We start from the raw sequence: 26,279 nt of genomic DNA on the forward strand, positions 1-26,279 counted from the left end.
TGCAGTATACCATCAGCCACAGCCAGCTGGAAACGAGAACTCTGCAGCTCTCAGTCTGGCATTACGATCGATTTGGACGGAACAGCTTCCTTGGGGAGGTGGAGATTCCTTTTGACTCATGGAACTTTGAAAATCCAAGTGATGAGTGGTTTGTGCTTCAGCCCAAGGTAGGAAATGCTTCCAGATGTGAGTCAAACAGTTATACAAGTAATGAGCAAAATTGCCGTCACAGGCCTGAAGAATCTGAAGACTTCCAGTTGTCAAGTGATAATCTGAAAAGGTTAGTGCAGCTCATTTTGGAATGATATAATAAATGTAAATCCATTCTTTTGGAAATCCTTCTTCTTCGATACAGACTCTCTGTAAAATGCAAGCCACATAATCATATATCTTATTAATTTGACCTACTAAGAATGTAGTCATCATTCGAAGGTTGCCATGGATAAACAAAAGAATACATTATATGATCCTATTAGAAAGAGAAAGCGTTCATTTTCACATAGACGAAAACAGCTCCATAGCGCACGATCAGTCTCAGAACATTCTCTCTCTTCTTCATTCTCCACAATTCAGACATGTGCAGGAGTGCTCTGGCCTTGGCTCACATGAGGAAGTGACCAGTAGCTAAAGTATCTGGTTTCCTACATTCCTACTTTTGAGATTCAGAACCCAGGTCTTGAGTTATAGTCAGAAAAAGAAATCTCAAAGCTGGTTCTAGAAATTAAATGCTACTATAGTATGTTCTAAACTAAACCAACAGTACCTGAGATTCACTCTATGCAATTGGTATCTCTACGTTTACAGTAATTTTTGAAGTCAAAAGTGAGGTGGAAAAAAGGTCACATTTACGTAACCAAAGATTGTTCTTTATAGAGAGAAGGGCAAAAAGAACATGATGGTAAAGATAGTGGATGCAGATCAGACCTCCTGGGTTCATTCCTGGCTTCACGACTCTGTGTAACCTTGGGCAAGTTACTTACCTTCCCAGGCCTTGGTATTCTCACTGGTGATAAAAGAATTGGACATCAGTTTTAGGGATGCAGTGAGGCTTGAAGAAGCCTGCTATGTGATGCTTGCAGTATTGTGTCAGGCACGCTGTAAACGTCTCACTAAATGCTAGGTAGTATTTATGTTACATTGGGGTCCTTATATTGCAATGAACAGAAACCCCAGCTCATACTACTCAAAAAAATAAAAGGAAATTATGGGCCAGTGATTAGCAAGCATGGCTTGATCCAGATACTCAGATCTTAGCAAGGCCCTGGCGTCTCTTGGTCTCTCTTCTCTGTGTTGGCTTCACTTGCAGACTTCATGCAGTGTGGGCCTCCCTCACTAGCTCCAGGTCTCCTTCTCTTGGACACCACAAGAGCTGCAAACCTCTCATCCTTGCCTCACACTGTCCAGGAGAGGAGAGAGTTCCTCCTCCTCCAATAGCCCAACCAATGCCCTGGCCCTGGTTCCTAATCCTCATTACATTATTTGCCCATCCTGAGCCAATCATTCTGGCTAGGGAGGTGAGATACATTGAGTGGCTTAAGACAATCAGAACATAACTCTGGTCTTGAAGGTGGTATTGCCCCAAAAGAAATCCTGGTACAGTAGTACTAAAAAAAAAAAAAATGGTGAGTGGATGCTAGACAGCAAAAAACAAACGCTGACCATCATCAGTAACACTTGTTGACCATCATCAGTAACAGCATCGTTCACATCTCATGGTTACAACCATCAGTGTGGGGTTAGCGTCGTTATCCCCATTTTATATAAGGAGACTGAGACTCAGAAGTTAAATACAATATTCTAGTGGATTTTGTAAGTGTTGACCTCAAACTTGGTGTAAATAACTCGTGGAAAATCTTTAGGAGGTTTAATTGGGCTATGGGTAAAATGGACAATGAAATAGAAATCCTCAAACAGAAAATAACCTCATTCCCATGACTAACATAAATGTGGTAGAGACAGGAAGTACAGTGTTAACAAGTCCATGATAGCGTAACATTTCTCTGACATTAAATATGAGAAATATTTGGTCATTACAGTACTAAGTTTCTTGGAATTGAATGAAAAGCCTCAACATAAAGGGTAACAATTAATCTGACTTAACAGTCTCCTATCACGTGCTTCCTTTTGTGTAATGGGTATCAAAGAATCATAGAAAATGTCCAACATATCATATGATGCGTGACACTGATGAAGGACAAGTAACATGCATCTTAGTCCATGAAGTTAATTTGTCTGTCAGAAATATAACATGAAAGCACATGTTATATGGGGGCTGGGCTCTTTCCAAAGAGCTGGGCTCTTTGGAAACCAGCTTGGAGGGCTTCCAGTCAGTTTCTTGGAAATGGTTGGAGAATTTGCACTGAGATGATATCAGAGCTCTCCCAGGCCTCTTCCAAGCATCCTCTGTGCTTAGGGGTCAACAACTTTCCATGGTAATCACTTTCACATTGACACTGAGTGGTTTGACTTTCTATCATAAGGGAGAAGCATCTCTCTGAGGCTGCTCAAGGTGGAAACATCCTGATGGTGTTTAATGTCAGTGGAACTCCTTTGGTCCTCTGCCAGAGGCTCTCTTTAGAAGTCTGTCCTCAGGCGATTGTAAATTTTTCCCACGTAGGCAGAGAGCCAGAAATTCCTGGGAGCTTATGTACCGCCTGCCACAAGGCAACCCTTAGCCAATAACTGATAGATGGGGGAGTCTGAAAGCTCAGTTCCATTACTGAGAGTGGGAAAAGCTCTGAGGCGTTACTTATACTCCAGAGCTCTCCTGCTGGATCTGGCTGTGCCTTTGCCTGGCTTCCTCCTCTTCCCCAACCTATTTCCCCAACCCCTTCACTGGTCTGTCCTGGGAGCACTTTCTTAATAAGTCACTTGCATAAGAATCCTCACCTCAGGGTCGGCTTCTGGGGAACGCAACTTAAATTGGTGTCTCTAATCCATGTCATCTTTTTCCACCAAGCTCCCTCTGACACATACAGAGGAAAGGCTGCAGATTATTCAGACTTGCTTAGATACCATGCCTTCCAAAACCAGGGAGGCAGGATACCGAAAAATGCTCTGTACGCCGCCTCCTGCTTCCTGCTTCGTGAGTGGCTCATCCTTGGGCTGAGCTGGGCTCCCTGTGGTTGATTACCAGCCGACTCTGAGAAGTGTCATTTCGTTCTCCGTCTGCCTCTCAGTCATTTCAATGCAGTAGTCACTTCATCAGCTGCAGCTATAGCATGAGCAGCCTTGGAGACTTGATGCTTCTTATAGATTATCCAGCTGAGGAGCTGAAGTGTGAGCTACAGGGACCAATTTCCTTAATAATAGAGGATCGGAATTAATAGTCCTTAAACATTCAGAAATACTGACATCCTTTGGCAGTGGGAAGACTGGAAAGACACAGTGCCTTATTGCTTATCGACTCTGTGTTAGTGAAAAGTCCCTGGACACCTTCCTTTGTTTTTGCTAGGTCTTACAACCCATATGGAGGCCGATGCAGACGGAGAAAGAATTCAAGGTGCCAGATGTACTTACTATAAAGTAGTTTCACAGTATAACTCCCATTTTACTGCATGACGTGGGACTGTTTATTAGCTATAACTCGTTTTCTTACCGGAAGGCACGTTAGGTAGTTAGACAAGAAGAGTTTGTCAGTATAAATTGCCTTTCATGTGTTCCCAGAAGGTGCGATTATAAAAAGGACCTTTGAAAGTCAACAGCAAGCCTAAGTGGTTTTCCAAGGAAATCTTCGCCATCCCACCTTCAGGCAGAGTCAATGTAATATAAGGTCCCGTGAAATGATTGCCTAGCTAAAGGGCTCTCTCTTTATGTGGCAGTTTGGGCAGACTTGTGTCCATGATATATGACCCCACCTTAGACCTGTAAGTGTCTGAGTGGAAACTCTGCTTCCTACTCTGGTGGAAAGTGGATCTCTCTCTCTTCAAAAAGCCTTCTGGAGCAGAGGGGGATGTCAGTGGTTTACCTATATCCCCATTTTCAGCTCCCCATGGCTGTCCCTCCTGCCAGCCAACACCTACCAATCTTTGTAGGAGAGGCGCCCTCAGGCTGCTGGAGTGGGCTTGGAATGTGGGCATGGAAAGCCAGAATAGCCTAGGTATTTAAGGCTTCTGGGGCTTGAGGGCAGAGCCCTTGATCAATAACTGAGGGGTGAAGGAGTGTAAATTCTCTCACTCCCTTGCCTCTGAGGACAGCTCTGATGTGTGACCTGTCTTATCCTCAGAGCTCCCCTGTGGGACTGAGCAAAAGTTACTCTCCACGAAACTTTGCCTGATATCACAACCTTGGGAAACCTCTCTTCACTTTGTGGTCCCACTACCCTACTACCCACCCTCATAAAACACGATAACAGGAATTCGTGTCTTCAGGTGTCCTCAGGACCCCAGAGTAGACGGCTTGTTTGTGTCTTCCTTGCTGCTGATTCTCTGCACACACACCTCTGATCACACCTGACTCCCTACCCATCCTTAGAACACATTCTACACAAACCCCACTGTATTCTGCTCATCCTGCTTTCTTAACCCAGGCTAATCATCTCCCCCCCCCCCCCTTCATATGTTGTCATCTCTCCCATCCTTTAAGGACCAGACACGGGCCCCCTCTTCACCCCATTCTGGATTACTCTCTTCCCACAGTAGTTTCTTTGTACTTGTATTGGGAGCAACTGTCATCATTTGTCTGCCATTGAGCTTGCTGTGTGGTAGAAGCCCTCTTCTCCCAGCAACCAGGACCAATAATAGTAGGTCAGTTCATGGACTAAGTTACAGAAGTCAAACATGTACCCAGTCCCCCAGTGCATTTGTTAATCATGTATTTTAACTTAAAACAAATACATGTGCATTCATTTTCAGGTCTTCTAATATAGGGGCACTTTGTTTTGTTTGAGTATGGTTTCAGTGATTGAAATTCTGTCATATCCTCCTGGCATAAATTCTGACCCTAACGTATCCTAATCAACAGTTTCTAGTTTGAGTTTCTCTAAAGTGGAAACAAAAACTTAAGAGTACTTTCAAAAGTCAACCAAGTGCAAAACCTTTCTAAATATTCATGATCTTTTTCCTAATCTTTTACAGCTTGGAGCCCAAATATAATCCAATAGCAAATTTATTTTCAAATCTTTAGTTCTGATAAGTCGGTCAACCTAATTTTTCTAGTAGCAGCTGTCTTTTCGGACTCTTCAATTTGTGACATTCAGTTATATAATTACAGCCACAAATATGCCTGGCATAAAGAGCTTCGGGGACTAATGCAGCTGACTTGATGAGCATGAACTTCAGCTGATGGGAGCAGGCACGCACGGTCTTTGTAGAGGATCCTGTTCTTCACCGGGAATGGAGAGCATTTGGGCAGATGAATAGAGCTTCTATTGAATATATACATCTCCTGGATAGAATGAAAATTCAATAAAAGCCAGGTCTCTCTCCGTGTCCCCGTAGCACTTAGCAAAATGCCTTAAAATCATTACTACAAGAAGCCATTCCGTATGTGTTGGTAGAATTGAATAAATTGAATTGAGTTGAATTCTGCAACCTTTTTCTGAGTAGGAGTTGGTTGAATAATGTAAAATGGTAGAATGCCAGGACAGGATGTTGCCTTGGAATTTCCTTGCAAGTGTACCAAAAATACCCCCAAGATATTAGCTATGTGCAGACTGTAAGATGACTCCCTCCTTTGGATTTCTGTTGTGTGTGATTATAATGCTATAAGACTTGACCTTTATTATTTTCTACTCCCACAAGATTTAAGGACTGTGTTTATACCAAGTCACCAGTATATTTGAATTTCAGCTAGAAAGTAATGCAACATTAATAAATCCCAATAATGCATGTTTTTTTTTTTTTTAAAGAAATTCACGGTCTTTTATTTATTTATTTATTTATTTATGACTGTGTTGAGTCTTCGTTTCTGTGCGAGGGCTTTCCCTAGTTGCGGCAAGTGGGGACCACTCTTCATCGCGGTGCGCGGGCCTCTCACCATCGCGGCCTCTCTTGTTGCGGAGCACAGGCTCCAGACGCGCAGGCTCAGTAATTGTGGCTCACGGGCCCAGTTGCTCCGTGGCACGTGGGATCTTCCCAGACCAGGGCTCGAACCCGTGTCCCCTGCATTGGCAGGCAGATTCTCAACCACTGCGCCACCAGGGAAGCCCAATAATGCATGTTTTGATCTCTACAAATATACTACACATTAGTATGTGACACCTGCACATATAATTTTTCCTGCCAATATATTTTCCTACCCAAAGATCTCAGCTGAAAGCAAACAGAGCTTGCACTGGTTAACTGTTGTTGTATAGAAAACTACCTTAAATCTTAGTGGCTTAAAACAACAATTTATTACTATTGTTCTTGATTCCGTGGGGTGACTGGGCTCAGCTAGGTGGTTCTTATTTAAGGTCTCTCATATGGTTGAGGCTATAGATGGTAGACTGAGGCTGAAGTCATCTGAGGGCTTGACTGGGCTGGTTGTTCCAGTTGGCTGTCTCATACTTGATGTTGGCTGCCAGCTAGGTAGGAACTCAGCTAGGCCTGCCAACTAGAGCACCGACGTGTGGCTTCTCCATGTGGCTTGGACCTCACGTCATGGGTTCCCAGAGGGAGAATCCCAAGAATATTCATTCCAAGAGAAGAAGTAGAAGCTGTTCCTTTTAAGGCCAGGGCCCAGAAACTAGCACATGATCACTTCTGCCACATTCTACTAGTCAGAGCAATCACAGAGCCCACTCAGATCCAGAGAGGACAAATACCTCACCTCTCATTAGCCATAGTACCAAAAAAGCAGTTGATCTCTTTTATCTGTCATAATATCCATTATAATTTTCCATCTGTGACTTTCACGTAAACTAAAATTTACTGAAACCATCAAAACAATTAGAAAAGTCCTCTTACAAGGCACTCAATTTAAAATAATTAAATATTAGATGGATAGTCTCTTTAACCATCTAATCTCATTTGTGCCCCTGGCAAGATAGCTGAATAAAATACTTCAAATGACTTCCCCGCCTTTACTAATAAGTTTTACCACCACCAAGAGGAAAGAAAGTAAAGCAAGGATTCCTTTTGTAATGGTATCAGTCTTTTTCGCTGAGGCTTGAACAGCCGTGGGCTTTCTTGTGGGTTTGGGGGTTTCTGAATTCTTTCAGTCTGCCCTCTCTCAGAAGAGAGCAGTTCTCAGCCCTTGACTCATTGCTCAGCAGTCAAGTTCCTGCAGGAAAAGTCTGAGGAAAGTACACTACTTTTCTTACCCTATTTATGAAAAATCAAAGTTCCGTTGACTCAATGGCAAACGGGAGACCTATAGAACAGAGGCTGTGGGTATGTGCTCACACTGCATTTTTAAATTTTAAATTTGATTTTGAGAAGACTGTAGATCCCCATGCTATTGTAAGAAATAATACAGAGAGATCCTATATACCCTTTACCCAGTTTCCCCCAGTGGTCACATCTTACAAAGCTATAGTGCAATGCCACAACCAAGGTGGTGACATTGATACAATCCACTCATTTATACAGATTTCCTCAGTTTTCTTTTGTGTGTTTGTATATTTATTTCTGTGCAGTTTTGTCACATGTGTAGCTTTGTATATTCACCACTACAGCCAAGATACAGAATAGGTCCATCCCCACAAGGATCCTTCCTGCTCTTTTATAACCACACCCACCTCCCCCCTGCCACCCCCATTCCTAACCCCTAACAACCATGACTCTGTTCTCCATATCTATTATTTTGTCATTTCAAGAATGTCATGTAAATGGAATCGTATAGTATGTATCCTATTAAGCTGACTTTTTTTCACTCAGCATAATTCTCTAGAGAGTCACCCAAGTTGTTGTGTGTATCAATAGCCATTCCTTTTTCTTGCTGAGTAGTACTCCATGGTATGGCTGTACCACAGTTTATTTAACCAGTTATCTATTGAAGGACATCTAGGTTGTTTCCAGTTTTGTACTGTTACAAATAAAGATGATACAAATATGTATGTACAGATTTTTTTTTCAGTGTGCACAGTCTTTTACTTCTCTGGGATAAATGCCCAAGAGTGCAAATTGCTAGGGTGTATGGTAGTTGTATGTTTAGTCTTTTAAGAAAATGCCAAACTGATTTCCAGAGTGGCTGAACCATTTTACAGTCCCACCAGCAATGTTGGGGTGAACCAGTTTTTCCGCATTGAGTTTTAATGATGTGAATTACCAGTATAGCTTTTCATAGTTGGTGGCTGGCAGCCCAATATGAATCAGACATTACTGCCTACTTGCCCCTTCTTGGATACTTAGGAAGGCCTTGAGACATCAAGGACAGACAGAGAGACGTATCTTCTGGGGCTGTTTTCAGTGACATCTTTATTCCTGCCTCATACCCCAAATTATTTGGGTATGTTCAATGATGGGTCCAGTTCTCAATGCATCACAAGCACTCAGTGTCCATTGATTCACTGAATGTGTGTTATATATCTCCTCTCAAATTCCTTTTACTTTAGCGTTAAATGTTATACTCAAATACCTTCATAGAGTTTTCCAACCTCTCTTTTCTCATGCCTGAGGCATCTCTTGAACCAATAAGTGCCAACATAGTTGAATGGGAATAAATTGTCACATTTACGTTACCAAGTAAATATTGTACATTCAAATATGGGCTACAAAATTACAAACCAAGCATTCTCACTTTTTCTTTTCACCTGTCTCCTCTTGGCCAGGTGGAATTTGCTGCTGATATTGGCCTTCAGTACAAAGGAGAGCTGACAGTCATTTTACGTTACATACCCCCGGAGGAGAACCTGACACTTCCACTAGGACAGCTTCAAGGTAGAGAAAACAAATCAATGACTTTGATCGGGGACATTCCATTTCTAGAAGTGTGGAAATAGGGATCAGGGGTTGGTGGGCTCTGTTACTTTTACATTACACAGATGAAATGGAAAGGGTTAGGTGTCACTGTCGTTTAAGGAGAGTCGAAAAGTATATACTGTGTATGGGGAAGGATGTCAGATTCTTACAAGAAAAGGACAGAGTTCATACTTAGAGACCAACCTTAATGTTGAGATTTGTTTCCTGGAGGTCCAGGACATATAGAATCTTCCCCCTCTGCCGGGTAGGGTGGGGGGTAGGGGGAGATGGGGGATGGCCTGCTGAGAGGGGAGGTGTAGAAAGCTGCTGTCTGGATTTATGACATTCACAGCTGCTCAGGGCATCTTGAGAAAGAAATTAACCTGGAACACAGAATACAAAGGAAAAATCCAGATGGAGTCAACTTTTAAATCCCTTTTGCCCTTCTTCTTTCTTCAACTCCTACAGGCAGCTTCCTTTATCTTTCTTTTCCTATCACCCTTGTCGTTGTGACCCTGTGCAACTAAATGACTATCTCTCAGCCTCAGTTGCCTCACTTCTTAGGGATATTGCAAGAATTAAATAGGTTCATTCATACAAAGCACTTAGAACAGTGTTAAATAAAGGTGGTGGTCGAGGCGGTCGTTACTCATGTTGAGCGTATGTCATCAGAATAAAAATGTGATGTGAGAAGAGTTTCCTCTCACCCCCAAATGTAATTGTGTCTGAGCTATAGCCTTTAGAGCTGGCCCAGCATGGAGTTGACAATGTACGAGACTAAAATATCCAAGACGGGAGTTAGGAATTTTCTCTTTGGGGGTCTTGGCACATGTGTGTGGCTTTCATTGTAGCTGTTCCTCACAGAGAGCAGGGATGTGACCCAGGCAGCTCTCAGGGTCTTTTCTATTTTATCCCTTTATATGTTATAGGGGAGTATTTAATTTTTTAAAATTTATTTGCTCATTTTTTTCAACGAAAATGAAAGATATATCCAGAAGGAATGCAGTGGGGTAAAAAACATTTAAGTGATTACATGGAAAAGTATACAATAATGTAAAGATCTCATTCACTCTGCAAATGAAATAAATCTTTGTGGATTTTATTTGTAAATTTTGAAATGGAACCCATGATCTATCTCTCTTCCCTTCCCTTCTTTTCTCTTTCTCTTCCCCTCCCCCCCATTCTCATTCTCTCTTTCTCTTTCATTCTCTCTCTTCCTCCCTCCTTCCCTCATTCTCTCTCTCTCTGGCTCTCTCTCTGGCTCTTTCTCTCTCTTTTTCTCTGATGGCTGATGCAGGAAAGAAGACCTTTAAACGAGGAAAGAAGAAGGATTCTCCTGTCATCTCTGGAGGAATCCTAGAAGTGTTCATCAAAGAGGCAAAGAATTTGACAGCGGTGAAATCAGGAGGCACTTCTGATAGCTTTGTGAAGGGGTAATTTTGTTTGAACTCATTTTCGATGATACTTAATGGGAGATGAAAAGGTCTGTGATCCATGAGACAGGGGTGGCTGTGAGGCTTCTGTGTTGTTCTTATTCTAAATGTGTGCTAGGAAAGAACTTCAGTGCTGGCGCTTACATTGAAAACAATGCGAGAGAGATCTGCTTATTCTAGCTCTCAGCCTGCTTCTAGCATATTTCAGGATGTCCCGTGACTCTCGCCCTCAAGACTGGCAAATTTTCCTGTGAGATTCATTTCTCACAGCAGGAGAAAGTATGATTTTCTACATGTAATATACTTGCGCTTTGTTATCATTTGGTACTGACTATATGCAACGTCAACAAAAATATTGGATCCTTGGTATTTTGCTCTCTTGGGGGAGCTTGTAAAAAGTGGAGATGTCAGAGCATTGTCCCTAGAGATACCCACTGGAGAGTGCCTTGGGGAAACTCCAAGACTGCTTCTTGGGCATTTGTGCCCACTTCGTGGAGCCCGGGGCAGTTTCTTGAGGGAATGCAGCCCTTTTAATGGACATTCTTACCCATTCAAGGCAACCCAAACAACAAATCCCTCCTGATTTCTATTTGAGATTTTTTCTCCTATAATTAGAAGAACTAGAACCAGCGGGATATTTTTCATTCATTGCAACAAACACATACATGCACACGTTCCAAGCACTAAGTCCTGCAGTTCCAAAAATAAGACATGGTCCCTGGTCTCACAGAGCACCACAAAATGCATAAGGTAAAACAAAGTCCCGTGATGCCAGCCGTGAGGTTAATTCTTTGAGTCAGATGACAGTATCATTCCTCTCCTCAATCCTTCTTGGAAAAGTGTAATTTTCCCTACAAGGAAATGAGTCAAACCTTTATGCTCACACAGTCTAACTTTGGTAAGGGCGATAATAAGGAGAAGCAGATGTCTGGGGCTTCCTCACTGGTGAGTGTGTGTGCCTGAATCCTGGTCCATCTGTCCTTGACTCTTTCTCCCAGGAGGTTTAAGCACAGAAGAAATGCTTTCTGTGGTTCCTGCCGTTGAAATTTGCCTCCCCAGCCCTACCATCTAGTTCTGGCCTCTTCCTGCTCACTGGTGGGATAAGGGTATGGCTTCTCACCCATGAACTCATTGTGGCCTTGCACGGATGACTTAACATCTTCTGGAATAGTTTTTACTTTATCATGTTGAACATTTATGAAGCAGAGATAATAAAGGACAGTATCTTTGTTTTATATATATATATATATATATATATATATATTTATTTATTTATTTATTTATTTTCCTTTTTAAAGGCCAGTAAATTTCTAGTAAATTCTCTCCCTGGTTACACTTAAACATTGAGCTGATTTTCAAGAGACCTCAGATTTTTTGAAAAAGAGCATGAGAGAGCAAGAATAGACCTTTGTGTAAAATTTAATATTATAAAATATATCAGTAAGTATTAGGTCTGTCCGTGAGCCAACATAACAGTGGCTTAAACAAGACAAAAGTTTTTTCTCTCGTATATAAACAAAGACTAAAGGTAAGGTATCCCATTGGCCAGAACTTAGTCACATGGCTATATGAGCTACAAGGGAGGCTGGGGAATGTAGTCTTTATTCTGGACAATCTTGTGCCTAACTTTAAAAAAATGAGGATTTGGGGGGTTTTTTTTTGAGAAAAATAGCGAGAGAATGAATACTGGGAGGTAAGCAGTCTCTGTTTGGTACATGAAATGAATTCTCAAGTGTCATAATGTATCTTCTTTATTGTAAGGTCATTTGTGGTATTTTTCATGTTTGATGTACTAATTTCATACCCATAAGTCTCCTTCCGTAAAGTCTGCTCCCTGACTCATCAGGTACTATGATCAAAAACAGAGTAGAGAAAGTGAGACAGGGAAGGGAGGGAAGTTGATAAAAATACGTTACTAGGCAGGTTACCACTGTGAGCAACTGGGGCTCAGTTCCACTAAGAGAGCATCAAGGAAGTCTGTGGAATGTACCTTAGGATCATCCCTTCAAGGGACAGGGAAGCTGGGAGACTCAGCCACCAATTTCTAAAACTCATTGGTAGAGGGTTGCTCCTGGGGACATTAAATTCCCAGTAATCCCAGGGTCTCCTGCACAGAAGCTGAATCAGCTCACAGAGCACCAAAGTCCTTAATTGGAGAAGCAAAGAGACACAGACGCTTGAAGTAGGAAGCTGTCCACATGCCAGGAAGTGCTCATCGTGACTTCATGTCACCTCAGAGGTGGGCCAAAGGTGATAGGAGGCAGAACATTATTACATAGTGTCTCCCACAGGAGGTATTTTCATTTCAGTAGGAGGGAAGGACCAATACAGGATTAGAAAGGAGAGGACGGGAGACTTCCCTGGTGGCACAGTGGATAAGACTGCGCTCCCAATGCAGGGGTCCCGGGTTCCATCCCTGGTCAGGGAACTAGATCCCACATGCATGCCGCAACTAAGGAGCCCGCCTGCCGCAACTAAGGAGCCCACGTGCCGCAACTAAGACCCAGTGCAACCAAATAAATAAATAAATAAATATTTTTAAAAAAAGAAAGGAGAGTGTGGGCCTTTTACTATTGCCCCACTTAAAAGAAATAATAAACCATTCCACTAAATAAACCCAGATTTAAGCATATATGATGCTGGGAAAGAAAATCAAATAGACACACAGATAAACACACACACACACACACACACACACACACACACACACACACACACACGAGGAATTATGGGAAATTGACATGATTATGCAAGGGTGCCTTTTTCTGCTTTACTGTCTCACTGATGGCTTGATTGTGTTTTCTCCTGCAGCTACCTGCTCCCTGATGATAGCAAAGCCACCAAGCACAAAACTCTGGTAATAAAAAAGAGTGTTAACCCTCAGTGGAATCATACTTTCATGTTCACTGGCCTGCATCCCCAGGATTTAAAGAATGTTTGCCTAGAACTTACCGTCTGGGACAAGGAGGCCTTTTCCAGCAACATCTTTCTGGGAGGAGTTCGTTTGAATTCTGGAAGCGGTGAGGGACTTGGTAACCCTGAGATAGTCTGTGACTTGGCGTGGGGCAGGGGAGTGGTTCCTGCAGGTCTGATGTGTCCTAAGTGTATATGTAGTTTCCTCTTAGCCGACTCGAAATTTCCAGAGATGCTCCATTACTTTAGCCAAGGATTGGTTCATTGTTAAAATTACTACTATGTAACTTTGTATCCTTCAGCTAGAAGTTTGGGGTGTATAATGCTTATATTCAGTCCTTTCATAAAATACCATTTACACTTTAGTCTAAGTGAATTTCAACTACTTTCTTGGGCCTTACTTCAGGATTTGCTCGGGAGAGGATCACCAAGACAGCACATGCTTCTGACCCGGGAGAGAAAGACTTCCAAGACCAACTTGATTTCAGCCTCTTCTCAGTTCTGTCCATGCTTGCAGCCATTACACTGCTTGAATTGAAAGGAAATCCAATTTTTGCCTAAAAAACAATGTCTCATGTTGTTCAAACAGGTCATGGAAACACACCACTGATTCCACAAGACACGACTGTAACAGGGCGAATTGGGGGGTGGGGGGAATTACAGCAGCAGAGCACGTGTATAGATTAGGGAGAGCCAAGACTATCTCTGCCAGTAAAACAAAAACTCCCAGTTCAGCCTGTTCTTCTGTTGAGTTAACTCAGTCTAGATGAGCCAGCTTTCTACTTAAACTACCAAAGTGAGGAAGAAATGAGCCCCTAGGGCCATCCTGATTTGTTCCCCATCATCTAGGCAGAGGAGAGGAATGCAGGCTACAAAGGATGAAGTCCATGCTAACCCCACTCACTAGATACGGTGAGAACAAGCCACTGAAGGGCTCTCTGGTCAGCAGGTCCCCCTCAGAGGTTGATCGGTGTCTTCCAGAAGATCAAAACATTCCATTTGTAAAGTGTAATGCTCCCCTTTCCCTTCTTTAGGTGTGAGCCATGGGCAGACCGTGGGTTGGATGGACTCTCAGGGGGAAGAGCAACGCCTCTGGCAGAAGATGACGGACAATCCTGGGACTCCGGTAGAGGGCGTACTCATGCTCCGTGCCAGCATGGGCAAGAGTAAGCTCTGAAGGTACCAGTTCTCCAAAATGAGGCCTCTTGGGACGGTCTGGTTGTTATTTCCTACCAATAGCAGGCTTGGGACCTGGAGTCTGCTTCCCTGCCATTTCTCACCGGAGGGTATTGGGACCTGAGAGGAGAGATGTCAGTGTTATGAACACCTAGGGTCTTGCCAGGTGTCTGAAAAAGCATGTACCTCTCTATGTCCGTGGGCCAGGGCTTTTTTGATTGGATGATAGAAAGTATACCACGCTGTCGTGTCAACAAGCAAATTGTGCAGTGATTCATAGGCTTTATACCGTAGGGGAAATGGCACATGCTTACTTGAAGCTGCAGTTGAGATTGGGAGTTCCCAAGCTTTTTCTAATTGTGAGTGACTTTAGGTTTTCTCAAGGTTTGAGGGAAAAGGGGGCCACTTGGAATGTAGACCACTTGAAGAGTAAGAAGAGGGGATAGTGGGAATCCCCATGATCCAAAGAAGGCATTGTGGGGATGGACGCTGGGGCAAGGGCGTGGCCCTCTTATTGTAGCCAACTTGTGGATTAACCGGGTAAGTTTTCAAGGTGAACTGAGGTTTTTCTGTGGTGACTATGTAATTGATACTCTAAATCGTCCCACTTTTGGGAGTGAAGAGAGCTAAATCATTACACCAGAACAACAGATGTAAGCCAGGATTGACCTGGGAATATTGGGATGTAGAGTCACCCTAATTATGACCTAGCTATTAGCTCTGTTGTAAACATCTATTTTATAAAATGTTCTAAGCTATTAACTAAGAGGGAATAAGAAGCAATGCACATTTTTGAGCCCCTACTTGTGTTATGTCTACGATATCCCATTGCTCAAAGGAAGTCATATGGCCAAGCCCAAAATCAAGAGGCAGGGGAATGTACTCTACTCACACTGAAGCCATGGCAAGAGCGAGGATGCAGGAAGGAATGAAGGATTGTGGCCAGGAGTTCAATCTACCTGACCTTCTGTCACCTGGGATTCCAGAGACTTTAGCCACCAAACTTAGATATGAAGGGAGTTAAAGCTGAAAGGGACCTCAGACCTGGTTCCTCATTTTGAAGATTCCAAATCCGCAGCCCAGAAAGCAGAAATGACTTGCCCAAGATCATATAGAAGCTGTGAGTGTATCCAGACTTAAATCCAGGGTGTGACCCCTAGGCCAGTGTTCTTTGCACTGTGGCCTTTGGCGTGATCCTATGCTTATCGTGATGAACAAGAGGACATAGACCAAGGGAGGTGGAGCAGAGTGTGATTATTTGTGTATGAACGTACCTGACCCAATCTTCTTCTGGAATCATATTCTAGCCCCTCAGCTCATTTTTTCACTTGAATTCATGTATTGATAAAATCCTTAAAAGGATAGATACTGAATCTTACTAGTAGGAAAGCTAGAATCATCTTCAGGCTTATTCTAGCTAGTTGTTCCATATTCTGAATTTCTTCTTGAATTTTGAAAACAAGTTTAAGAATATATTTAGCATTATTCTTAGAAAGGGGAATAAGCAATCCATATTCATTATTATTTAAAAAAACAGGCTCTCTAATTCTAGAAAATTGAAGTTATTAGTCTAGTGTAGCTTAGTGCATATGGTACATTTTTTTAAACTCACACCCGTATCTCTATGTTGCTCTTCTTTTTTTTTTTTTTTAATTTTTATTTATTTATTTATTTTTGGCTGTGTTGGATCTTCGTTTCTGTGCGAGGGCTTTCTCTAGTTGCGGCAAGCGGGGGCCACTCTTCATCGCGGTGCGCGGGCCTCTCACTGCTGCGGCCTCTTTTGTTGCGGAGCACAGGCTCCAGACGCGCAGGCTCAGTAGTTGTGGCTCACGGGCCCAGTTGCTCCGCGGCATGTGGGATCTTCCCAGACCAGGGCTCGAACCCGTGTCCCCTGCATTGGCAAGCAGACTCCCAACCGCTGCGCCACCAGGGAAGCCCTATAATGAAATATTTTAAAAACAGAAAACAAAAAGTGTACGATCATCACTACTTCCTATACTGGAAATATAAATTGTCTCCAGACTTGATGTGACTGAGTATGTCTTCAGAGACACTTTTAGGGGAGGTGAGAGAGGGTGGCGATGGTGAAGCCTGGAGACATCTCTAAAGTAGACAAAATGAGGTAGATTTATTCACTAATAATAAAAGTGGCAAAATTAATCAATTCCAAAATTTATAACTTGAACTCAAGATGAGCATGAACTTTATGTATTCAGACCTTTGCCACGGTCAGAGCAATTCTGTGTCGTGACTTCATAAAATCCAACATCTAACTGGGTATTTCCATAATGCAAGACCCAGGTGTGCCTAAGTCCATCAGAAACCTGTTGGTGTGGCTCTTAAAAATAAAAGGTAGGGGCTTCCCTGGTGGCACAGTGGTTGAGAATCTGCCTGCCAATGCAGGGGACACGGGTTCGAGCCCTGGTCTGGGAAGATCCCACATGCCGCGGAGCAACTGAGCCCGTGAGCCACAACTACTGAGCCTGCGCGTCTGGAGCCTGTGCTCCGCAACAAGAGAGGCCGCGATAGTGAGAGGCCCGCGCACCGTGATGAAGAGTGGCCCCCGCTTGCCGCAGCTAGAGAAAGCCCTCGCACAGAAACGAAGACCCAACACAGCCAAAAATAAATAAATAAATAAAATTATATAAAAAAATAAAAAAAATAAAAAAAAAAAAAAAATAAAAAAAAAAAAAAAAAAAAAAAATAAAAGGTAAATTGATCTTTAGGTTACTCTTTTTTAAGTATAGTGTAGAAGTAAAAAAAATATTTTTAATGTAAGTGATACATGTGAATGGCATAAAACTCAAATAGTTCAAAATTGTGAAAAGTAAGTCCTACCCCTTCCTCTTCCATATCAGAATATATTGACAGCCTCATTCTTTTTTATGGCAACAGGGTATTACATTATAGGATATATTAAATTTATTTAACCAGTCCTATCAAATGCCACATTAAATATGGTTAACTAAACTATCTATGTTTGGTGGCTTTTCTAAGCAATCTTTTTTTCAAAAATAAACACTTTGAAATTCAAAATGAGATGTGTATATTGCACAGCAATTCTACTTTTGGGTATTTATCCTACAGAGATAGATACATATGTGAGAAATGGGTACATACAAGGGTATTGCTTGCAGAAGATTGGAAACAACCCAAAAGCCCTTCAATAGAGGCCTTTGGCAATATCATACATGCCTAATTTTTCTGTTTCATTAATTGTTCCCTTTCCTCCTCTGTTAAAGATTGTTAACATTGGATTCTTTGATGCTTGTTCTTTCTTTTCTCCTCACTTTATCCATCCTCTCCAGCATTATCATGTATTGTATGCTCATGGTTTTATGATTATTTATATGCTTATAACTACAGATTCACATCCCCAACCCAGATCCTTCCTCTCAGCCCCAGATCCAACCGCCTATATGATATCTCCACCAAGATAGCTCAAGCTCTCGACATAGTCAAAAATGAACTCTTTATTCTACCTTCCCTCTTACACCCATGTCTTTCTACTCCAGTACATCCTGTCTCAGTACCTGGTACCATCATCCACCAGGTTATGCTAACTAGACACTGGATAGTGATAGTTTTTTTAATTGACATATAGCTGACTTAACAATATTATGTTAGTTTCAGCTGTACAACATAGTAATTTGATATTTTTATACTACAGTTATTCTAAAATATTGAGAATATTCCATGTGCTGTACATTACATCCTTGTAACTTACTTATTTGATACCTAGTGGTTTGTACCTCTTAATTCCCTTCATCTGTTTTGCCCCTCCCCCCATCCCTCTCCCCTCTGGTAACCACTGCTTTGTTCTCTGTATCTGTGAACCTGTTTCTGGGGGGTTTTTTAAATTTAATTAATTAATTAATTTATTTATTTGGCTGCGTTGGGTCTTCGTTGCTGTGCGTGGGCTTTCTCTAGTTGTGGCGAGCGGGGGCTACCCTTCATTGCGGTGCGTGGGCTTCTCATTGCGGTGGCTTCTCCTTGTGGAGCACAGGCTCTAGGCGTGCGGGCTTCAGTAGTTGTGGCACGTGGGCTCAGTAGTTGTGGCTCGTGGGCTCTAGAGCGCAGGCTCAGTAGTTGTGATGCACGGTCTTAGTTGCTCCATGGCATGTGGGATCTTCCCGGACCAGGGCTCGAACCCGTGTCCCCTGCATTGGCAGGCATATTCTTAACCACTGCACCAGGGAAGTCCCCTGTTTCTGTTTTGTTATATTTGTTCATTCATTTTATTTTTCAGATCCCACATATAAGTGAAAACACAGTATTTGTCTTTCTCTGACTTATTTCACTAAGCATAGTGCCCTCCAAGTCCATCCATGTTGCTGCAAATGGCAAAATTTTGTTCTTTTTTATGGCTGAGTAATATTCCATTGTATATATCTACCACAGCTTCTTTATCCATTCATCTGTTGATGGGCACTTAGGTTGCTTTCACACCTTGGCTATTGTAAATAGTGCTGCTGTGAACATTGGGTGCATATATCTTTTCAAATTAGTGATCTTTGATTTATGCCTCTTCCTTACCCCGAGGCAAAATCAATCAGGAAATCATATTGATTCTACCTCCTAAATATCTCAAAAGCCTGTGCAGTTCTCACCATCTCCATGCCACCACCCGAGTACAAGCCACCATTATGCCTCTCTACGATTATTACAGGTCTCCTAGCTGCTATCTTTGCAGCCACTCTTGCCCTCCCTCAATCCACTCTCCATAGGGTGGCCAGATTTTCCCAACATGTTATTTTAAAATGTTCAAACATGTGGAAAAGTTGAAATGATTTTACAGTGAGCACTTATACCTACCACCTAAATTCGACTTCTACCGCCAGCTATACTTTCTCATCATTCATTGTCTCTCTGTACATCCTCAGAGTGATCTTTTAAAACACACATCTGATCATGCTTTAAAACCCTCCGTGGCTTTCTATTGCCCTGAGAATAAAATCCAAATTCTTGCTCAGGGCCTGCCAGGCCCTGTCTGAGATGGTTGCTTCCTCCTCTCCAGCTCACCCCGGGCCATGCCTCTTTCCCTCCCCTGCTCTGCGGCCACGCAATGCATTTTTCTGCTTCTCAATCGTGCCAGCCATTATTCCATCTCATGGCCTTTGCAAAGGAATCTGCTTGCTCCTTCTCCTCATCGGCCTGATTTCCATTCATCATCCAGGTCTTGAACATTACCTACTCAGGGAATCGTCTCCTGACCCCCCCTCTGCCTGACTAGGTCACAACAGCCTGCCTCTCTTTCCCCTTCATTACGTACATCGTAATTTTCATAAATTATTCACGTAATGAGTCCTTTAATGCCTGTGTCAGTTCACTCCCCACCACATCCCTAGAATGTAAGATTCAGAAGGGCAGAGGCAATATTTATATTTATATTGTTTCACAGCTGTATCCCCTGTGCTTAGTTCAGAGTAGGTAATTTGAAAATATTTGTGGATTAAGTGAAAATGAATAAAAAGAGTAACATCAGAGAATGTTAGACCAGATAAGGAAACTGGAACCCACATAGATCAAGAAAAATCTCCGACTGTGATTGCCGATTGGTCTTTTAAAAGCAACGTTTCTATAAGTACTTTAGTTACAACCCTAAACAGCTCATTCCAGCTTCTCTTGGCATAGGTAAAAGCACAGAGTGTGCTCTCCAGCCCAGCATCTCAGCTTCTCAGAAGAGGCCATGGCCTTGCCTGGAGGATCCTACTCATAATTTGGAGCAGCCCTCAATTTTCCCTCAGTTGAATCAGACAAGTTGTAAAGGGACATGGGCAACCTTACAAGCCTGACTTTATCCATTCAGTTTGTAAATAGCACCTGCAGGATATGTGGAAGATCCAGTGTATCAGCTCTCATTTTGCATATGTTGTTACTGTCATTGGAATTATCAGGATGTAGATTTTCCAGGTCACAAAAGCACCAACAGCAAAGATATTTTGATGGGGCTTTTTATTTTGGCGTCCTTTTCCTTAAGAAATTTAAACAAATATATGACCAGTCATCATTAAGTATTGATACATAACTAATGTGTGAATTGAGCCCCCCTGATTCACAATAATATCAGCAGCAGCATCACCTGCTACCCCAAGGTTTCTATTGTGCAGGGGAGGAGAAACCTGTGGAAAAAATAAGGGCAAAGCCCACTTTTAGAAGCAAAGTGGATGAAGATACCAAGTCCCAGAAGCACCACAGAAAGAAATACTGTGGCATTTTGGGCTGCGATCAGTGTTTGTTTTTTCTCCCATGTAGATACTTCACACTAAACTGAGCATTGCCTTTAGAAGTTGGCAGAAGGGCTTTCCTCCCACAATGGTATATTTATGGCCTCTGAAATTAAAGAAAATAAATAGGACGAGGAAGTTTATACAGGCCAAACTATAACAAAAATCAGATCTTGCAAGGTTTGAGCAAGAGCCGTGGAAATTGGGCCACATCAAGGATTCCAAAAGATTATCTGAATCATCTGGGGTGCGAATTTAATACATTGATTCCAGAGCATTGCTCCAAACCTACTGAACAAAATCTCCAGAAAACTTCATCATTTTTATCGAGCTTCTTAGGTGATTCTAATACAAGTGGATCACAGTTTGAGAAAGACTGCATTAGAGGACAAATTATCTTGACTATATTATTTGGACCAACTCTACATCATGATGACAGATTGGCTTTGGCTAACCTGGACATTATTAATTGCAAGGCAACCATGGTGAGGTGGAAGGAGCCTAAACTTGAACTCAGATTGACATAAGCTCAAGTCTTGACTATTTACTAGCCATGTGACCTCAGTCAAGTTAATTATCCAATCTAGGCCTTGATCTAGTTGCCTGTATAATAGGGATAATTGGGCTGCCTTGTAGTAATTGAAGATATCAAATGAGGTAATATATGTGAATATGCTTTGTAAATTTTAACCCACTGTGAAAAAAAAAAGTCATTATTAGTGATCTAGAGATAGCAATCTGTAGTTCATAATCTCTTAGGCCCTTCTTTTCCTGGGTGCTTGGCTAGGTCTTAATCATTCTATGTACAATGAAGTGGTCTCCAGTGTACAGCAACAATACAAAAAAAACCCCCTAACTTTGCTATGTCACGCATTGTGGAATTTCCTACTGCATCTGATTAGATAGTAAGTTTTGCAAAAGTGTTTAATTTGAGGGAGAGAAAAACTGGTCAGTTTTTTGTTAAGATGTTGTGGAACCCATAAGCAAACTATCTTTGCACCCTTTTCCTTAACGTTCTTTCAGTGTAATGACCATCTCTTTCTATGGCCCATTGCTTATCCCCTATGTCAGGGAGATCAAACCTACCTTCTTCACAGGGATGTTGTTCAGAATCACACTTTTCATCTACAGAAGGAAATTTACCATTCTCTCAAAAGAAATTCCATAGAAATACAAACTGCTGTTGCATTATGAGGAATACATAGTGTTTCAAATATTAGCGATTGTACCTCATTTACCACATTAGAATTTATTGAACTATTCCAGCAGAGGGTTCCTTTCATACTTGGAAAAGGGAGGTAGAATATATAGTTAGTATTGCCTATAAGTGACAAAATATGCATATAGGGAGTAGATCATACTTTTCTTTCCAGTATTTCAGCACAAGAGGATAATTGTCTCTAATCATTTTCCTTTTTCTCTGATTGAGGCAGACACTAATAAAACAAGTAAAATATTTTATTATAATAGTTATAGCAAAAGTTTAAATCATGGGCGTTTGCTGAGGAAAAAAAGTCCATAGAAGGGCAGAGAACTAGATATGGATTTGAATCAAAATATTTTCTTTTTATCCCTTTATTGTTAGATCTGCTTACTTTGGGAAAGGAATCTGATTGTCCTTTCTAAGCATGTTTTTCTACTTAGCCACAGGTTCATTTTGTCTTCAGAAAGTTGAAACTTGTTTGTGCAGATCCATGGGAATTGATGAGTCCTAACAGTAAAATTTTTTAAATCTTTCACATTTTAAATCTTTCACATTTGGAAACAAGGAAGGAAGGGAGCCATTCCACCACAAAACAGTTGATGTCAGTCATTTATGTTTGAACTGTAGTTAGAGCGATTGAGTGTTGGGAATATATTTTCTTTTCCATCCTTTCCAATATTCATTATTCATAAATCGACATTTTTGAAGAGAGATCATTGGCTTTCAGTTGATATGAAGAAAGAAATGTCTAGACTTTCCTGAATCTTCTTGCTTTTGACCTTCTTCACTACCCACAATTAATTTGTCCTCCTTGATTCCTAAATATCATCTTACATTGTGCCTCTGACTGATGGGGTGCAGCCCAGAACCTTAGGAGATGCCCTCAATGCTTTATGCCACTTGGATTAATAGGAATGTTATTATTAATTTTCAGCTCTTTCCTATCACCTCCGAACCCAGCTCTGTTAGAGTCATTTGTTTGCAAAGCATCTGAATGCACAAAGCCAGGCTGGGGGGAAGGGAGTTGCCCTGGCTGCTTCCCAGGGTGTCAAATTTTAAGGGGTACCAAACATCCCTGAAAAGGTAATGAGGTGGGGAACTCCTCTCAAGAAAAGTATGGTATTAGCAGGAAGAAATAATGTCTGCTTGAGTAGATAAGTGAGGAGGGGACCCCATAGCTGAAGAGCAATTCATGGTTGATGAAAGACAGGTCTGATTAGAGACAGGGTTTCTGTTTTGCTGAATGGGGGATATAACTTGGTCTAGGCATGAATTGCTAAGGACATAGGGAAAAGGGGGTTTGCCTCCACTGGAGATTCCCCTCCATTGGAGATTTCCTTTATCCCTTCCACCAGGCAGGATTCCTCAAAATCAACGGTGTACAAATATTTAAAGAACCTCTGAGACGGGCACCACATCATCGGGGCAAGAACTGGCCCAACTCTGAATGCGCTAGGTCCCCATTCCTGGATTGAGTGTAGTTGTCACAGGCAGGCTGCTTTGCTCTGGGCCTGAAGATGAGTCCAAGGGTTTAGTGGACTGGGGAGGGAAGACACACTTTCAATACCCTAAGGACAGCTGAGGATCACTGGGTTACTGGGACATTGGAATGGCAGCTCTCCTTGGGAAGAAGCATGAGCGGTAATTTTCCAAACTCTGCCAGTGACCAGGTCACCTATATCTGCCTTGTCCCTGGCACCCGCCTGCTTTGGCTGCCAATTTACTCTCCTAAGCTCCTGCTCTGATACGAAGTTGATCTCTTTGTTTGTTTTTAAATTAATCGACTTTAGACTGAGAAGTTAGAGCAGTATTAGGTTTACAGAAAAATTAAGCAGAAAGTAAGAGTTCCCATATACTACCACTCCCCTCCCCCTGCAGGTGTCTCCTGTAATTAACATCTTTCGTTGGTGTGGTATGCTTATTATAATTGATTAACCAATATTGGTACATTATTATTAATTAAAGTCCATAGTTTATATTAGGGTTCATTCTTGGTGTTTCACAGTTGTATGGGTTTTAAGAAGTGCCTAATATCATGTATCCACAATTACATTATCATACAGAATCATTTTGCTGCCCTAAAAATCCCCTGTGCTCCAACCTCTTGCAACCACTGGTCTTTTTTACTGTCTCTATAGTTTTGCCTTTTTTCAGAATGTCATATAGTTGGAATCATACAGGATATAGCCTCCTCTGGCTTGCTTCTTTCACTTATTGATATGCATTTAAGGTTCCTCCATGCCTTTTTGTGGCTTGGTAACTCATTTATGTCTTTTTTTTCATTGTGGGAAGAGCACTTAACGTGAGATCTACCCTCTTAACAAATTTTTAAGTGCACGATACAGTATCACTGTTTTTTGGCAGGGGGGGGAGAGAGAGAGAAGGTTAAAAGATCTAAGAAACAATAATATTTTTAAAATTCCCTTGGGAATTCCCTGGCGGTCCAGTGGTTAGGATTCTGTGCTCTCACTGTCAAGGGCCCGGGTTCAATCCCTGGTCAGGGAACTAAGATCCCACAAGCCTCACGGCCAAAAAAAAAGAAAGAAAATTCCCTGGAGATGATGGGAGGTCTACATTCATTTTGCTAGTTTTCTTGGTTCTATTGTTGGCTACAAATGACTGTTCCTATTTACTTGTCTTGCCACATATAGTACAAAATTAGTAGCAATGCTTAAACACTTAACATGCCTACTTCTAAGCTTCTGTATGGAATATGCACCCCAGACCAAAGCTTTGTGCCACTCTGTACTTACTGCAAAGTGTAATGTCTTTTTCATTAAATTCACTTTCCTAAGATCTCTCCTGTGTTCTATTACAAGTTATTCCTGGGTACTTGAAGATGCATATCCTTGAAGATGCATTGTGTATCACCTATTCCTCCTGTCCTGTTTTTATACTTATTTGTCTTTGGAGCGAAGCTCATTTGCTGAATTGAGACACACAGATTGGATGGCTATCTGGTGTCTGTTTCTAAGGCTAGGATGACGTTGAACAACTCTTCGTGGTGCTTAGCTGTTGAATCTAACCCTCATTTTGGTTCTTGCTCACTTATTTTCCTGTAAAGCTGAACCCTGACCCCATCACTCCCTTTGCCCTCCCCTCGGTAAATCATGGGTAGTGGCAAGGGACGGGATCAGAAGTGACATTTATTGAGCACCTAGTGTACGTCAGGGGCTTTACAAATTGTTATCTAATTTATTATCTGTGTTTTAAAAAGACAAAGGACCAAAAAAAAAGAGACATGAGTCTCAGAGAGGTTAAGTAACCCAACTAGTGTATAATAGAGCCTCACCCTACGTGGAGCTCCCCATTTCAAATCCCAAAACCCATGCTCTTCGTTCTTCACCAAAATGTACCCCAGATAGAAATTCTGTGCTTGTTATGAGCTGGAGACTTGCTTCTCAAAGTGTGATTCATGAACCAGCAGCATTAGCTTTACCTCGGAGCTTGTTGGAAATGAAGAATGTTGGGTCCCAAGCCAGAATGAATCATAATATTCATTAGAACAAGGTCCTTAGTTGATCTGCAAGCACAATAAACTTTAAGAAGCACTGGTGTAGAGAATATGGCAGACGGGACCTTGATATTTAAGGTACTTGATACTTAAAAGACTGTTAGTTGTAGTTGATGTGAACATTGGCCTAAGACACACCCCATTTATCAGTCTTTTCTTTTTTTGAAATTTTTATTGAAATATGGTTGATTTACAATGTTGTGTTAGCTTCAGGTGTACAGCAAAGTGATTCAGGTGTGTGTGTGTGTGTGTGTGTGTGTGTATTCTTTTTAATATTCTCTTCCATTATAGGTTGTTATAAGATATTGAGTATAGTTCCCTGTGCTATACAGTAGGTCCTTGTTGGTTATCTGTTTTTATATAATAGTGTGTATATTTTAATCTTGAGCTCCTAACTTATCCCTCCCCCACCCCTTTCCCCTTTGGTAACCATAAGTTTGTTGTCTATGTCTGTGAGTCTATTTCTGTTTTGTAAATAAGTTCATTTGTGGCATTTTTTTAGATTCCACATATAAATGATATCATATGATATTTGTCTTTGTCTGACTTACATCCCTTAGTATGATAATCTCTAGGTCCATCCATGTTGCTGCAAATGGCATTATTTCATTCTTTTTTATGGCTGAGTAATATTCCTCTGTGTGTGTGTGTGTGTGTGTGTGTGTGTGTGTGTGTACCACATCTTCTTTATCCATTCATCTGTTGATGGACACTTAGGTTGCTTCCATGTCTTGGCTGTTTTAAATAGTTCTGCTATGAACATTGAGGTGCATGTGTCGTTTTGAATTAGAGTTTTCTCTGGAGATATGCCCAGGAGTAGGATTGCAGGATCATATGATAGCTCTATTTTTAGTTTTTTAAGGAAACTGCATACTGTCTCCATAGTGGCTGCACCAATTTACATTCCCAGTGTAGGAGGGTTCCTTTTTCTCCACACCCTCTCCAGCATTTCTTATTTGTAGACTTATTGATGTTGGCCATTCTGACAGG

The 26,279-nt window shown here is 41.7% G+C and overlaps 1 protein-coding gene across 13 annotated transcripts in view; it reads left to right on the forward strand.

The window, feature by feature from the left end:
* The window catches only part of SYTL5 (synaptotagmin like 5), a 247,856-nt gene that overhangs the window by 196,451 nt on the left and 25,126 nt on the right, over window positions 1-26,279 (forward strand). For 12 of the 13 annotated variants that reach the window (XM_057537778.1, XM_057537780.1, XM_057537776.1 and 9 more), the window contains 5 exons: window positions 6-167; window positions 8,693-8,801; window positions 10,120-10,255; window positions 13,067-13,275; window positions 14,203-14,347. In XM_057537778.1, coding sequence (XP_057393761.1) covers window positions 6-167; window positions 8,693-8,801; window positions 10,120-10,255; window positions 13,067-13,275; window positions 14,203-14,345 — 759 coding nt within the window. In that variant the 3' untranslated portion in view covers window positions 14,346-14,347. Of the gene's footprint in view, window positions 1-5; window positions 168-8,692; window positions 8,802-10,119; window positions 10,256-13,066; window positions 13,276-14,202; window positions 14,348-19,978; window positions 24,574-26,279 lie in introns of those variants that run through there. The other variant, XM_057537777.1, reaches the window with a different exon arrangement.

The sequence above is a fragment of the Balaenoptera acutorostrata genome, chromosome X (assembly GCF_949987535.1).
Source record: "Balaenoptera acutorostrata chromosome X, mBalAcu1.1, whole genome shotgun sequence".
In the NCBI taxonomy this organism is placed as follows: Eukaryota; Metazoa; Chordata; class Mammalia; order Artiodactyla; family Balaenopteridae; genus Balaenoptera; species Balaenoptera acutorostrata.